The following is a 15,662-nucleotide window of genomic DNA, read 5'->3' on the forward strand; positions in this document are numbered from 1 at the left end:
AAGCCTAGGATTGTCAAAGACTTAAAGACTTGTAGCATTATTTTAGTTTTTAGTCATTGCTGTGCTGGGGGGATCCTGTGTGAAATAGTTGGGTATGGCAGTTTATGATCCTAGCAATGGAGATGCAGAGACAGCAGGATCCCAAAGGCCCACTACCCAGCCAGTCTAGCCTAATAGTTTCAGGCTAGTGAGAAACCCCGTCTCAAGAAAAGACATACATACAAAAGTAATAAAATAGCCGGGCGGTAGTGTTGCTGCCTTTAATTCCAGCACTTAGGAGGCAGAGGCAGGTGGATTTCTGAGTTCAAGGCCAGCCTGGTCTACAGAGTGAGTTCCAGGACAGCCAGGGCTATATGAAGAAACCCTGTCTTGAAAGAAACAACAACAACAACAACAAATAAAATAAATCTTTTTTTTTTTTTTAAGTAGCTTCAAAGGCTGGAAAGATGGCTCAGCAGTTAAAAGTACTGTTCTAATAGAGGACCTGGGTTCAGTTCCCAGCACCCACCTGGCAGCTCATAACCATCTATCTATAACTCCAGTTCCAGGGATCTGACCCCACTTCTGACGTCCCTGGGCACCGGGCACCAGCACACACAAGGTTAATGGGCATGATACGCAGGAGAACACCCATACACATAAAATTTAAAAATAATAAAAATAAATCTCTTTTTAAAAATGATAGATAGTTTCAGGGCTGGAGAGATGGCTCAGTGGTTAAGAACACTGGCTACTCTTGCAGAGATCCTGAGTTCAATTCCCAGCAACCACATGGTGGCTCACAACCATCTGTAATGGGATCCGATGCCTTCTTCTGGTTTGTCTGAAGATAACGACAGTGTACTCATATACATAAAATAAATCTTTTTTTAAAAAGTGATAACTTCAGTGTTGTGGTTGGTAATTTATATATAATATTTACATCTGAGTCCTGGTAACTCTCTATGATTGGCCAAGAACAGTAACTTACAAACCCCTCTTGTGTTTATATCTCTGTGTCTCTGGTACAGGGTCAAGGCAGAAGTTGCAAAGACTAGGGAAGTACCTGGAAGGCAACCACTTGGGAGACCCATTCCTTTGCAGAAGACTCATCCAGCAGTGCCCTTGGGAAGGAGTCCCTCAGGGAGCCCCCACACCCTCATGCTGGAGGCCAGAGTGGACATGCTCAGCTCCAACATGATCATCAGTGGCCCGGCTGCAGACCTTGGCGCTAAAGAAGCCAGCAGGCCCTGGAAGAAGCAGCTTAACAGTGTCCAGAACCCTGGACCATCCGCCCGAGCCAGAGCCCAGCCCCAGCCCCTCAGCATAAAGGACAAGATATCCAAGTGGGAAGGCAAGAAGGAGCCACCCGCCTCCGATCCCGCCAGGCAAACAGATGGCCAAGAGGACCACCTGCCATCCTGCAAGGTAGAGAGAAAAGCCAGTGAGCTCACCAGAACTAAGAATGGAATGAGGCTTGAAACAGAGAGATTGCAAAATGACAGCCGGGTGAGAACTGTGTGTCAGGACACAGAACAGTTGCCAGGCCCGAGGCCAATCGATGGACAGCCAGAGCTCAGCCAGCACCGAGGTCGTGAGCTGAAACCCAGCGATCTACGCTTTCAAAGTGACCATCTCTCTGTGCTGAGACAGGTCAAGAGACTAGAGAAGGCCTTGAAGGATGGCTCCGCTGGCTTGGACCCTCAGATGCCGGGGACTTGTTATTCACCTCACTGTCTGCCTGACAAGACAGAGGAAGACCAGCCCAGTCCTGACAGCCACGAGAAGGGGGGTGCCTTAGCAGCTGGCCGGAGAGCTCACCACCTGGAGGTCAGGGAGCCGGGCCCTGAGATTTCAGAGGAGTGGAAAGGCCAGGAGAGTGTCTACAGGGGCTCCAGGTGGTACCCCCCAAAGCCTTTTATCAACCCTGTCCCCAAGCCCCGCAGAACATTCAAACATGCTGGAGAAGGGGACAAGGATGTCAGCCCAGGCATCAGCTTCAAGAAAGAGAAGAGAAACCTGCCTCCCCTGCCCTCTCTGCCTCCCCCTCCCCCACCGCTGCCTTCCTCCCCTCCTCCCACTTCCGTGAATAGAAGACTGTGGACCGGGAGGCAGAGACCCAGTGCTGACCACAGGTAGGTGCTCACCAGATGACTCTGCTGCTGCCTGTGTTCCTGTGTAACTGCCTCCTCTCCACCTGCTGGCTCACACTCACCTCAGGGCTCTTACATAAGGCCAGTCAGTGCTCGTTCTGTGAGGCAGCTTGTTGGTCCACCTGGAAGGGTGGTAACTGCTGGGTTTTGCTTCTGTTCTCACAAAGGAATGTTTGCTTCTAAATATCTCCTTCTGGAGGCAGGCACGGTGGTACAAGCCTATCATCCCAGCTCTTGGGAGTTTGAGGAAGGAGAATCATAAATCCAAAGCCAGCCTGTTCAACATAGCAAGTTTTAGGCTAACTTGGGCAACTTCGTGAGATCCTGTCTCAAAACAACAAAATTACATTTCAGGTGTGATAAGCACTTATAATTGTAACCAAAGGTTAAGTGAAGAAGTTGTGAACCCAACCACTTCCTAGTTTACTACCTTAAACCTTTTTCTGTGTCTGTGTATCAGTGTCTCTGTCTGTCTGTCTGACTGTCTGTCTGGGTGTGGAGGTCAGAGTTGACATCAGGTGTCTTCCTTGATTGTTTTATTTACTGAGACCGGATCTTTTGTCTTTCACTAACCCAGCTTGGCACAGGGATCCCACGTCTGTACCCTCAGAGTGCTAGGGTCACGGGTGGTCTACAGCGCCCACCCTCAGAGTGCTAGGGTCACGGGTGGTCTACAGCGCCCACCTACCTTTCTTGTGGGTTTCAGGAATCAAACCCTGGTACACTTTACAATGCACTCACTCTCTTTACAGGGTCTGTGTATGTAGTCTTGGCTGTCCTGGCATTCTCTATGTAGCCCAGGCTGGCCTTGAACTCACAGATGTCTCAGCCTGCCAATGCTGGGATTAAAGGTATGTGCTACTGCTCCCAACTGGGTCTTTGTAGGGGGTCCCTACAAACTCTACAGCCAGCAGAGAAACTAACCTTGAGAGGCAAGAAGGAAATTAGGTTCAGCACAACTTAACCAGTCCTGGTTCAAACGTCTAGAGTCTGACACCAGGCAGTTGATTGTAGACATATTTGAGTACACCACATTTCTGGAAAAAGGCTTCTTGATAACAATTTTCTTTTCTTTTTTTTTTTTGGTATTTTCCTCAATTACATTTCCAATGCTATCCAAAAAGTCCCCAATACACGTCCCCCTCCCCAACCCCCACCAACCCACCCCCACCCCTTGGCCCTGGCATTCCCCTGTACTGGGGCGTATAAAGTTGGCAAATCCAATGGGCCTCTCTTTCCAGTGATGGCCGACTAGGCCATCTTTTGATACAAATGCAGCTAGAGTCAAGAGCTCTGGGGTACTGGTTAGTTCATAATAATGTTCCACCTATGGGGTTGCAGTTCCCTTTAGCTCCTTGGGTACTTTCTCTAGCTCCTCCATTGGGGGCCCTGTGATCCATCCAATAGCTGACTGTGAGCATCCACTTCTGTGTTTGCTAGGCCCGATAACAATTTTCTTAATTCCATGTGCACAGTAAAGCTTAAGGCACAGTTGCATCAAAACTCCATTGCAAACTGCATGTGGCCTCTACCATGAACATAGGTTCTATAACTTAAGGGCCTAGGATCTGATGTGGTCCCTCTCTCTCTCTTTAACATAATTATCAACACAAAATCTAGCTTTATTTGATTTGAAATCTGAAAAGAGAATATTTTTCACAGACCCACGGGATAGTCATTATAGTGGCCAGAGGAATATGATGAATTAATAAAATACTAATGATAGAGGAAACACTCTCCAATAGCTATGTATTTATTAGTCCTAAAGTTAATATATAAAGTGGGAACCAAATAAATAATTCATGCTACCTCAGAGTCTGAAAAGTCTGTCTTAAAATTTTTTTTTCTTAAGTATGAAACTAGTTAAAGAGATGCTTGAAGAAATTAATACAAGACTGGCATGGTCTCTTATCTAGGTAGCATAGAGGTCACCAGGCTATAAAGTACATATGAAATCTCCCCTAAGGATGGGTTCTGTTGACTGAGGGAAAACAAAAACAAAAAACTAAAGATGAAGGTCTAGGAGGGGGAGACCAGAATAAACATTGGCCATACAGACAGCAAAGATCACCTGGTTTGAACAACATCCACTCCAGCCTTCTGGGTGGAAAACAGGTACACACATCCTTCTGTTGAAGTGATAAGCATGCTTAACATTCCGGATTTCCCTAGTGGTTGTCTATACAGGATATTGAGCCCTCTACGGGTCTTACTCTGTAGACCAAGATGTCATAGAACTCAGGCTGTGTAGCTCAGGCTGGCCTTGAACTTGTGGCTTCCCAAGTGCTGAGATTACAGTGAGCCACCATGTGTGACTTATTTTATTCCCTTGTTTGCTTTCTAACTTTGCTTGGCATCTTCCGAATGGGCTTTGGCCATTGCCCAAGGCCACCAGCAGCCTCCATCTCAGTAAATACAATAGCCAATTTTCTGTCCTTTCTTAGATGACATCCCTAGTATTGGGACAACTGCTGATTACCCTGTGAAATACCTTTTATTCACTCTATGTAATTGTCGATTTGTATATTTACTGCTGATAAGCTCACCCTTTCTAGTTTTTTCTGAACTCTGGCTCAACGGCCTCTCCAAGCTGACTGACTCAATCTGGCTTCTCTAGGATTCTCACTGAATTGCTCTCTTTGGCCTCAAACTAAGTCTGGAAGTTTGTTCTAATCTTCTAGCTCCTTATTCTCTGGCTTCAACTGCCTTTGCTGACCTGTACTGAACTACATAAACTAACTCAACTCCCCTGCACTGCGCTCACTGCACTGATGCACTGCACTGATGCCCCGCTGACTGATTCTCCCTGCATTGCTCTTTTTTCTATTTTTTTTTAATTTTTTTGTTTTTAAAGATTTATTTATTTATTATATATGAGTACACCTTAGCTATAGAAGAGAGCCTCAGATCTCATTACAGATGGTTGTGAGCCACCATGTGGTTGCCGGGATTTGAACTCAGGACCTCTGGAAGAGCAGTCAGTGCTCTTACCTATTGAGCCATCTCTCCAGCTCCCCTGGATTGCTCTTAAATGAGTTCTCTTTCCTGTGCTATTCTCATGAGAATTGGGCATAATCTTTCTCTGATTCATCACTTTGTCTGCCCCTCAATTAGACATCACTTTCAAACATGGCTGCTTTCTTCTACAAACTACTTTTACCCTAATTGTTTGGGATTAAAGGTGTGTACAACGGGCTTGTATTCCAGTCAGAAGGATTAAAGATGTCTCTGAATTCCAGCCAGATCACTCAGACCTAGGTCTTCGTATGTGGTCCCTTACCAGAGCAGCCAGTTGCTGTATTAAAAATCATCTACACCATCCATCATGAAACATTGCTTTCGGGCTGGTGAGATGGCTCAGCGGGTAAGAGCACTGATTGCTCTTCCAAAGGTCATGAGTTCAAATCCCAGAAACCACCTGGTGGCTCACAACCACCCATAATGAGATCTGATGCCCTCTTCTGGTGTGTCTGAAGACAGCTACAGTGTACTTATGTATAATAAATAAATAAATAAATCTTTAAAAAAAAAATGCTTTCATTTGGTGTCTGGGTCAGGAACTTCCAGGTGAGGCCTCCTTCCAGCTGCTCTCAGGAATTTCTTGACTCCTTATACTATTAGAATAGTTAGATCACTATAGAGTGAGTCTCAAGACATCTAGGACTACAGAGAAACCTTGTCTTGAAAAAACAAAAAGAAGTACCTAGTATCCTAACCTGCTCCTACACCAGCTAGGCTCAAACCAAGGACTTCTCTTGCTGCCTGCACTTGTTCCTTGATGGTCTCCTCCCATCCTCTGCATGGACTTGTGAGTGTCTGGCTCCCCAGTTGAGATTTCGTCAGTCTCAGATGTGTGTGGTCATTCCTTGCTTGGATGAGTGTCTAGATCTCCATGTGGTTGTCACTCCAGGCCACCACTAACCATCTCCTCTCACTGTAACCAACATCTCATTAAACAGCATCTCCCTTCATTTAATTAACAGACCCAAGAGCTAGATGCTCTCTCTGATATTCTTTGTCACACGACCCCGATTAATCCAGCAAGTAAGTCCTTCAGTCCTACTTTTGAAGCTTGATCTTGAATCTGATTATATCACCTTGGCTCCACTGCCCACCTCTAAAATAGTCCTCCCTCAGCAGTCCGTGAAAGTTTCCAGACATTTAGTTCTGTCCTGTACCTACTTAGTATCATTTGTCAGCTAAAGTGCTTTCGGCTCAGATAACTTGATTTTTTCTGTTCTCTTCCGAGAGGAAAAAGTTTGCATGTTCTAAAGTGTGTGTGTGTGTGTGTGTGTGTGTGTGTGTGTGTGTGTCCTGGTGTCTTGATGTCCTGGCTGTTCTAGAGCTCCCTATATAGACCAGACTGGCCCCAAACTCACAGAGATGCTTCTGCCTCCCAATCTGGGGATTAAGGGTGTCATTGGGCATACATAATTATTTATATATAAAATTCTTGTATGCTTATTTCTAAATATTTTCTCTATTGCTATCTTTTTTTGTTTGTTTGTTTTTGGTTTTTCGATACAGGGTTTCTCTGTGTAGCCCTGGCTGTCCTGGAACTCACTCTGTAGACCAGGCTGGCCTCGAACTTAGAAATCTGCCTGCCTCTGCCTCCCAAGTGTTGGGATTAAAGGCGTGCGCCACCACTGCCCGGCTTGCTATCATATTTTACAACCCCAATACATGTTTTAAATTACGATTGTGTACATTCGTTTCTTCTTAAGTGACTTCATATTTTTGTTGCAATTTTTAAATTATTTTTAATTATGTATATGGGTGTAGGTATGTGTAGAGGAGTGCAGATGCCCATGAAGATCAGAGGCATTGAATCCCCTGGAGCTGGAGTTATAGTCGGTTAGTTGTTAGGTGAATTCAGGCTCTCTGCAAGAGCAGTGAGTTCTCTTAACCCCTAAGCTATCTTTCTAGCCCTGTGTTGTCATTTTGTTTTTGTCTTGTTGTTGTTTTGGTTTTTCAAGAAAAGGTCTTACTATGTAGCTCTGGCCATCCTGGAACTAAGTATGTAGACCAGCCTGGCATTGAACTCACAGAGATCCACCTGCCTCTGCCTCCCAAGTACTAGAATTAAAGGCATGCACTACTATGCCTGACTCCTTTGTTGTAATTTTAATGTGATTTATTCCTCTTTTATAGTATGTATAGTTAAGGAATTTTTAATATTATCTTTAATTTTTTCTTAGATTTACTCTTTGTATTTTATGTGTGAGTGTTATGACTGAGTGTATATATGCTGCATGCTGGGTGACTCCGTTGATCAGAAGATGGTATCAGATCCTCAAGAGCTGGAGGTATGGATGGGTGTGAACCATCTTATGAGTGTTGGGAATTGAACCCAGGTCCTATGGAGAAGCAGTGAGTGCTCGTAACCACTGAGATATTTCTCCAACCTCTATGTTGTCTTTTAAAGACACCTTAGAGAAACTCTTTCTGCTTTTCTAGTGGTTCACTGTCAGATGATCTTACCTGGGCTTTTATAATGTCACGATAGTATTGTATTATAGATAACTTTTAAAGGACTCATTCATTTTTATGAGTATAAGTATTTACCTGTACATACAGGTCAGCTTCAGGTATGCCTGTTACCTACGGAGGCTAGAAGAGAGTATGGATGCCCTGGAACTGGAGCTGCAGGTGGGAATGAGCTACCAGGTGCTGCTGGGAACTGAACTTAGGTTCTCTGGAAGAGCAGCCAGTGCTCTCAACCACCAGCCCATCTCTCCAGCCCTTTCATTCTTGCTTTTACAAGATATATTGTCTTGTCTTTTCTTTTTTTTTTTAACTCCTGTCCCACCTCCCAGGGTTTGATTTAGTTTTAATTGTGTGTGTGTGTGTGTGTGTGTGTGTGTGTGTGTGTGTGTGTGTGTGTGTTTGTATGCACATGTACACATACCACAGTAAGAAAGCAACTTGTAGAACTACCATGTAGATTTTGACTTTTGGTATCTATAGGACAAGGCCTCACTGAAAACCCCCAGAGTGTTTATCCCAGACTCCCCCTCCTCGACCTTCATCTTTAGCTTTGTTTCTCAGCCAACAGAACCCATCCTTACAGGAGATTTCATGTGTACTTTACAGCCTGGTGACCTCTCTGCTACCTCCATAAGGGACCACACCAGATCCTAGGCCCTTAAGCTCTAGAACCTGTGTTCATGGTAGAGGCCACATGCAGTTTGCAATGGAGTTTTGATGCAACCATGCCTTAAGCTTTACTCTGCACATGGGGTTGAGGAAATTGTTACCAAGAAGCCATTTTCCAGAACTATGGTGTACTCAACTGCCTGGTGTCAGACTCTAGAAGTTTGAACCAGGACGTCTTTTTTTTTTTTTGGTTTTTCGAGACAGGGTTTCTCTGTATAGCTCTGGCTGTCCTGGCACTCACTTTGTAGACCAGGGTGGCCTCGAACTCAGAAATCCGCCTGCCTCTGCCTCCCGAGTGCTGGGATTAAAGGCATGCGCCACCACGCCCGGCTGAACCAGGACTTCTTAAGTCATGCTGAACCTCACTTAGGCCAGATCGTTTCCCCGCTGACTTTGATTCTTGTTGGATCTCCTACAAATCAGTCCTAGCTAGCCTGGAACTCTATGCAGACCAGACTGAATTCACACTCACAGATCCAGTATATTTGTTTTGTTGTTGTTCATTTGTTTGTTTAATTAAAAAAAAATATGTACATGGGTGTTGTGCCTGCATGGGTGTGTGTTTACTACATACAAACCTGGGACCCATGGAAGCCAAAAGATGGTTTCAGATTTCCTGAAACTGGAGATACCTAGGGTGGTTACCTACCCTGGGGGTGCTGGGAATTACATTTATATACCATGGAAGGAGCAGCCAGTTCTCCTAACCTGTGCCATCTCTCCAGCCTGCTAGTTGTTGTCGTTGCTGTTGTTAAATTAAGATTTATTTTTATTTGTATGCCTCTGTTTGTACCCTTTGATTATGTGCCTGTAGAGGCCAGAGAGGGTATTGGATTCTTTGGAACTGGAGATCTAAGTGGTTGTGAGCCACCTGATGAGGTGGTTGGAATAGATCTTGGGTCCTGGGACTGGCAAGATGGCTCAGTGGTTAAGAGCACCGACTGCTCTTCCGAAGAACCCAAGTTTAAATCCCAGCAATCACATGGTGGCTCACAACCATCTGTAACGAAATCTGATGCCCTCTTCTGGAGTGTCTGAAGACAGCTACAGTGTACTTACATATAATAAATAAATAAATCTTTAAAAAAAAAAAAAGATCTTGGATCCTCTGCAGGAGCAACTGCTCTGAACTGCTGTACCAGCTCCCCAGTGCATTGGTAAAGTTTGTTGTTGAAGGAAGAACTGGAAGAACTGGCTGTGGCCCTGGGCATTGAACCCAGAGCCTTGTGCATGTTACACTCAGGTCCCCCTGACTCCTAAGCCCTTCCCCAGCCCAGTGCAAAAGCCTGGCTGCCTTAATTACAACCTTGTGGCTTCTCTGGGGGATAGCCCCCCTCACCCCTCCCTAGGGCAGGTTGGTTCTGGAAACAGAGATCTTTTGTCCGTGTGTGTCATGGTTGGACAGGCGAGCGAGTGATCAGCCTGGTGAGTCACTGATCTCGTTATCTTTCCCTCCTTGCTACAATCTGCTGCTTTTAGCCTTCTAGCATTTTCTTTCTAAGCAGCCAGAGTTTCTTAGTTTCAATCCAACAGTGAAATTTTTCTTGGCTAGTTTGAATATGATCACATCAGCTGTGCTTTTAGCACTTTTTGACTCTGGGTTTCTCATTTTGTTTAAAATACTACAACAGAGGTGATTAGGGCAAGATGCTCACAGTCTACACTTAAGGAAAAAAAAAAAAAAAAGAATGCTCTTTGTTGTGGTCCTATCTTGTAGAGAAAGAAAAATGGCTCACTCTTACATTTGGCAGACGGCCTGGCCTCTCTGAGTCAGGAGAGCCAAGCCAAGCCAAGGCTGAAGAAAGAAATGGAGGATTCCAAGGCTTGAGGGTTTGGAGTGACACAGCCAGTCTGGGGGCTACGGGCTGAAGTCACTGTATTTTCACGGGCCAATCAGCAAACCCCAGCCACCACACCAGGGAATGCTGAGTCTTGGTTTGAGGGAAACGCCTTTTCCCCCTCTTCTCTCTGTCCTCTTTCCCTTCTTCTCCTCCCTTACCTGCCCCCTTCCTTTTCTTTATTTCTCTAAAACCTCAGGAAATTAACTGCAAAGACACGGGCCCAGCCTAGACCCTCATGTGTCAGGAAATTCCAAAGATAAGCTTCCTACAGTAATGTGAGCTTGGCTATGTGTGTTTTATGGCATATGTTTAATAACACTGCCAGGAGTGCTCCAAGGCTGCCATGAAACAAAAGTGATTTTTTTTTTTTTAAGTATAAGCAATATCTTGAATTCACACTCAGATGCATGCTCCAAATACTTGAACTTGAATTCAGATTTTTTACATCATTCGAGTTGCACTTTTGAATCCTCATAAAACCAAACGCCTCTCCACTGAAGATGGTTTTAACTTTTCAGCAGATGGTTTTAGCATCAGATAGATTTGGCCTCAGACTTTAGGACCTGAGGAAGTCAGGCACACTGCCCCTGCACAGGTGCTACGTGCCATCGCTGACTCTGTTGTCCCCACCCTGGGCTGGTGTTCCCCACAGTAGTCTGACAGTACAGAACTCTTAGCTATCATCTGTTTGCCAGGTAAAGTTAACTCTGGAGCCTTGCTGCTGTGTCCATGTCATTGTGAGATAGTCTCAGTCAGCATCGGTGCCAGCCTCTATGCCCAAAACATGGATTCGTTTAAGAACTTCAGAGAGGTGCTGGAGAGACTGCCCAGTGGTTAGAGCTGTGCTGATCCATGTTCAGTTCCCAACTCCCATGTCTGGGACTCACACCTGTAACTCTAGCTCCAGGAGATTCATTGAACGCTCCTGGCCTCTGCAGGCACCTTCATACACACACACACACACACACACACACACACACACAATAAAAGCAATATATATATATTTTAAATTGCACTAGATTTATTTTTCATGTGTGAGTATTTGGCCTGCACGTGTGTGCGTATATATACCATGTATGTGCATAGTGCCCATGGAAGTCAGAAGAGAACATTGGATCTCCTGGAATTGGAGTCACAGATGTTGTGAACCACCATGTGGGTACTGGGAATCAAACCTAAGTCCTCTGCAAGAGCAACATACTCTCTTAACCATTGAGCCATTCCTCTAACCCCAAATAAGTTGTTTAAAAAGAATGTGTCAAACTAGGCTTGGTGGTGCATGCCTGTAATCCCAGCACTTGGGAGGCAGAGGCAGAGGCTGGTGATCTATGAGTTAGCAGCCATCCCAGTCTACACAATGAATTTCAGGACAGCCAGGGCTATGCAGAGAATCCCTGCTTCCCCCCACCCCCAAAAAAGCCCAAAGGAACACACTTTTAATTTTCTTTTTTATTTATCTATTTATTTTAGATTTATTTATTTACTATATGTAAGTACACTGTAGCTGTCTTCAGACACTCCAGAAGAGGGAGTCAGATCTCGTTACAGATGGTTGTGAGCCACCATGTGGTTGCTGGGATTAGAACTCTAGACCTTCGGAAGAGCAGTGCTCTTACCCACTAAGCCATCTCACCAGCCCAGGAACACACTTTTAATCCCAGCAAGTAAGCAAGGGAGGCAGAGCAGGCAGATCTCTATGAGTTCAAGGCCAGCCTGATCTACAGAGTGCGTTACAGTACAGCCAAAACTACACAGAGAAACCCTGCCCCCCCAAAAAAAAAAAACAAAAACAAAAAACAAAATGAATGTCAGAAAGGAGTCTGAAGTTCAGAGCAAAATTGCCTTGAAAGCTTTGGTAAGCTTAGGTTAACAGGCATTTCACCAGTAGCAACATTGGAAAACAGAAATGCCTTAGTTGCTGGTGTGTGTGTGTATATATATATATGTATGTATATATATATATATATATATATATATATATATATATATATGAATGATTTATTTAGCTGGGCAGTGGGGTGCAAGCCTTTAATCCCAGCACTTGGGAGGTAGAGGCAAGTGGATTTCTGAGTTCGAGGCCAGCCTGGTCTACAAAGTGAGTTCCAGGACAGCCAGGGCTACACAGAGAAATCCTGTTTTGAAAAACAAAACAAGAACAACAAAAAGGTTTGTTTATTTATTTTATGTATATGAGACACCCCAGAAGAAGGCATCAGATCTCATTACAGATGGTTGTGAGCCACCATGTGGTTGCTTGGAACTGAACTCAGGACCTTTGGAAGAGCAGACAGTGCTCTTAACCACTGAGCCATCTCACCAGCCCACTGTTCTATATTCTAAGAGCCAAGATTGTGTCTTATTATTCAGGTGAGAACCTTTGGGCCTTGCATTCTATGCCTTCATGCTTTTGTCTCCAGCAATATCAGAGTTTCCTGTCTTATGCAAGGGTCTTTAATCAGATAGATTTTTCTGCAGAGAAGAGATTTCGGGTGATGGTTTTTCCTAGCACTGTTTGTTGAATCGGCAGGCTGTCATTTCCAATTTATGTGTATGACACATTGGTCCAAGATTAGGTGGCTATAACTGTGTGTATTCCTGGCTCCCCAGCTCTGCTCCATAAGTTTATACATTTACATGTCTGAGGGTTTTGTTTGTTTGTTTTCATTTTGGGGTTTTTGAGACAGATCTCTCTATGCAGCCCTGGGCACTGTGTAGACATTGCTAGTCTCAAACTCACAGAGATCTGCTTGCCTTTGCCTCCAGAGTGCTGGATTAAAGGTATGTGCTAGCGTATCAGGCTAAAAGCAACTTTTCATATATTTGTTCATTCATAGCCAGACACAGTGATACACACTGTTAGTCCATGAACACAGGAGGATTGCTGTGAGTTCAAGATCAGCCTGCTCTATAGAGTGAGCAGGCTGTCAGTCAGTCAACTAATTAATAAATGCTCATTTACTTATTCAGCCAACTGCTTGCTGTGAATATACTTAGTGCTATGTGTGGGGATTTATTAATGAGCAAGACTGACAGAGACCCTACCCTCGTAGAGCACGTAGGCAGCAGTGGAATGCACGGTGCTTATGTGTGGCTTGGCTGCTAACCTCAGTGTTAGCGCTCTGAGGAAATGTAAGGTGCTGTGGGAATCCAGCGTCAGATGCCCTGCACGGGAGGAGGTAGCAGATGGTCAAGTAGGTGTAGATCCTGAGCTTTCTTTGTTCTGGAGGAACTAAAGGAGGAAGGTGTGGCCAGAGTGGGGTAGGGGTCCCCAAGGATGAAAGAGGAGGCCTCGACGTCCAATGACCAGTTCTCGAGGAGCTCTGGAGAGGAGAGGAACAGTGGGAAGCATTTGACTGCTTCGAAGGGAGCAGTCATCAGATTGGCATCTGCCAGGGTTCCCCTTGGTGGCTCAGTGGGTATGGTGGTCACAGCCCCTGATGTAATTACAGTGAGGACAGAAGACATGGTCAGTTTCTAGGAGGCTGGGGAGGTAGAAGGCCACTTAGCTGGTTAGGTGTAGGTGGACTAGAAGGGCTTTGCGGTATGCCTTGTGGCTCCCAAGCGAAAACATCTGGTTGGCCTTCCGGAAGGCAGCTCTGAGAGGAGCTTCATTTAAGACATGTTAATGTTGCGGTCCTTGCCCATTGTCTTCAATTAACATTTCATTTCCAAGAATATGGGAAAGCCATTAGCAACCCTCACACACTATTTGGACATTGGTCATGATTTCTTTTTTTTTTTTTTTTTTTTTTTTTTTTTTGGTTTTTCGAGACAGGGTTTCTCTGTATTGCCCTGGCTGTCCTGGAACTCACTTTGTAGACCAGGCTGGTCTCGGACTCAGAAATCCGCCTGCCTCTGCCTCCCGAGTGCTGGGATTAAAGGCGTGCGCCACCACGCCCGGCTTGGTCATGATTTCTTTTTTCTTTTTCTTTTTAATGTTTTTTTGAGGCAATTTCATGATATATTCCAGGCTGATCTCAAACTCAAGATCCCCTGCCTCAGCCTCCTGATTGGAATTAGATTCTCATGAGGGGGAAATGTGGAAAATAAAGGGGACTAGGAAAGAAGGGGGAGTAGACGAAATTCACCAAGGGAGTGGGGGGGGGGGAGTGGAGATGTCTCCGCCGCTTGCCTAACATCCATGAGGACCTGCACTTAATCCCTAGCACCATATAAAGCAGGCATGGGATGCACACTAGTGGTCCCACCTTTAGGGGACAGAGAGGCAAGAGAATCAGAAGTTCCAGGCCATCCTCAGCTGCATAGTGAATTGGACCAAGCCTGGGCTATAAGGGGGTTCATCGCAACAGTGACCTCCGTGTCTCTAAAACCAGCTGTCATGTGATCACTGGCGGGCGTGGAAGGCAGAGAACTTAGAGGAGGTCACATCCTCCCTGGTTCTGAGCACAGTTAGATCCACGGAAGGCGCTTAGCCACATGTGGGTGGTGTGCACAGTGAGTGCCCGGCATGCTTAGCTAGAGAGGCACCTGTTGCGTTGTGCCTGTTGCTCATTCATTCACCTGTAGAAAGTCCCCTTTTCTCCAAGTTCATACATAAAGATGCTGAAACCTTTCTCAAGTTCAAACATGTTCGTAGAGAACTAGCTCATTGGATCAGTCTTTGATGCGAGCAGATTTCTCTTCAGGGTGTGTGATCTCCTGCTATGTTAAGGCTGGGCTCTTCTCAGCCAAGAGGAGACCAGGATGAGCTCTTTATGAATTTAAAGTGTTTATTGAGCCACATAGACCTTATTGAGCCATTGTAGACCCTAGTGCAAGCCTATAGACAGTTCTGAGCTGTCTGAGCAGGGGGGGTTATAAGAGTAAAAACCATGTGTGCTACATCCCCCTGATGTAGCTGTGATGGCTGTTAGCAAGCATGGCAGAATATGAGCTTTTAATAATAAGGTGCAGTGTGCCACCATGGTATTTCTGTTTGGTAGGGGACCAGGAAGCCTTTTGGTTACAGAAGCAGAGCCATGCAGGTTAGCAGAAGTTCCTGTAAGTACTGTACATGCATGAGGGTCAGCCTGACCTCATGTAGCCCAAGGTCAGGTCAGGATTTAGCAAATATGTTTTTCTCGTTTCATATGGACTCAGAATAAGGGGACAGAAGTCCCTGCAAGCCACCACTTGCACCTGTGATGCCAACACAGGACAGTGACCAACCAGATCTTGTAGTGATTGTAACTGTGCTTTCCTGTCATTTCTAGAAACTGTTCATGCCAAGTTTGTGGCTCCCCCTTGCTCCTCTGTAGACCTGAGTTTGTATTGGTTTATGACGTTGCTTTCTAGATTTCACACATTGGTCACCCGAAAACCAGAGCTTTAACACAGAGATGGAATTGCTATTAGGAAACCCCGTGGTAGCTTATATTACAAGTTAAGTCTTGCGTTAGAGGCCAAAAATCGCCAGTCTGGGCTACATAGTGAGACCCTCTCTCAAAAGGCCAGGGACTGAGCCACGCATGGTAACACATGGCTTTAATCCCAGCACTTGGAAGGCAAAGGAAGGTGGATCTCTGAGTTCAAG

The 15,662-nt window shown here is 45.2% G+C and overlaps 1 protein-coding gene across 3 annotated transcripts in view; it reads left to right on the plus strand.

Moving 5' to 3' along the window:
* The window catches only part of Dennd2a (DENN domain containing 2A), a 95,205-nt gene that overhangs the window by 32,875 nt on the left and 46,668 nt on the right, over window positions 1-15,662 (plus strand). For all 3 annotated transcript variants that reach the window (XM_029478945.2, XM_085840678.1, XM_085840679.1), the window contains exon 2: window positions 1,011-2,114. In XM_029478945.2, the coding sequence (XP_029334805.1) occupies window positions 1,141-2,114 (974 nt within the window). In that variant the 5' untranslated portion in view covers window positions 1,011-1,140. The remainder of the gene's footprint in view (window positions 1-1,010; window positions 2,115-15,662) is intronic.

This window comes from Mus caroli, unplaced genomic scaffold (genome assembly GCF_978045245.1).
Source record: "Mus caroli unplaced genomic scaffold, Mus_caroli_1 scaffold_7, whole genome shotgun sequence".
Lineage (NCBI taxonomy): Eukaryota > Metazoa > Chordata > Mammalia > Rodentia > Muridae > Mus > Mus caroli.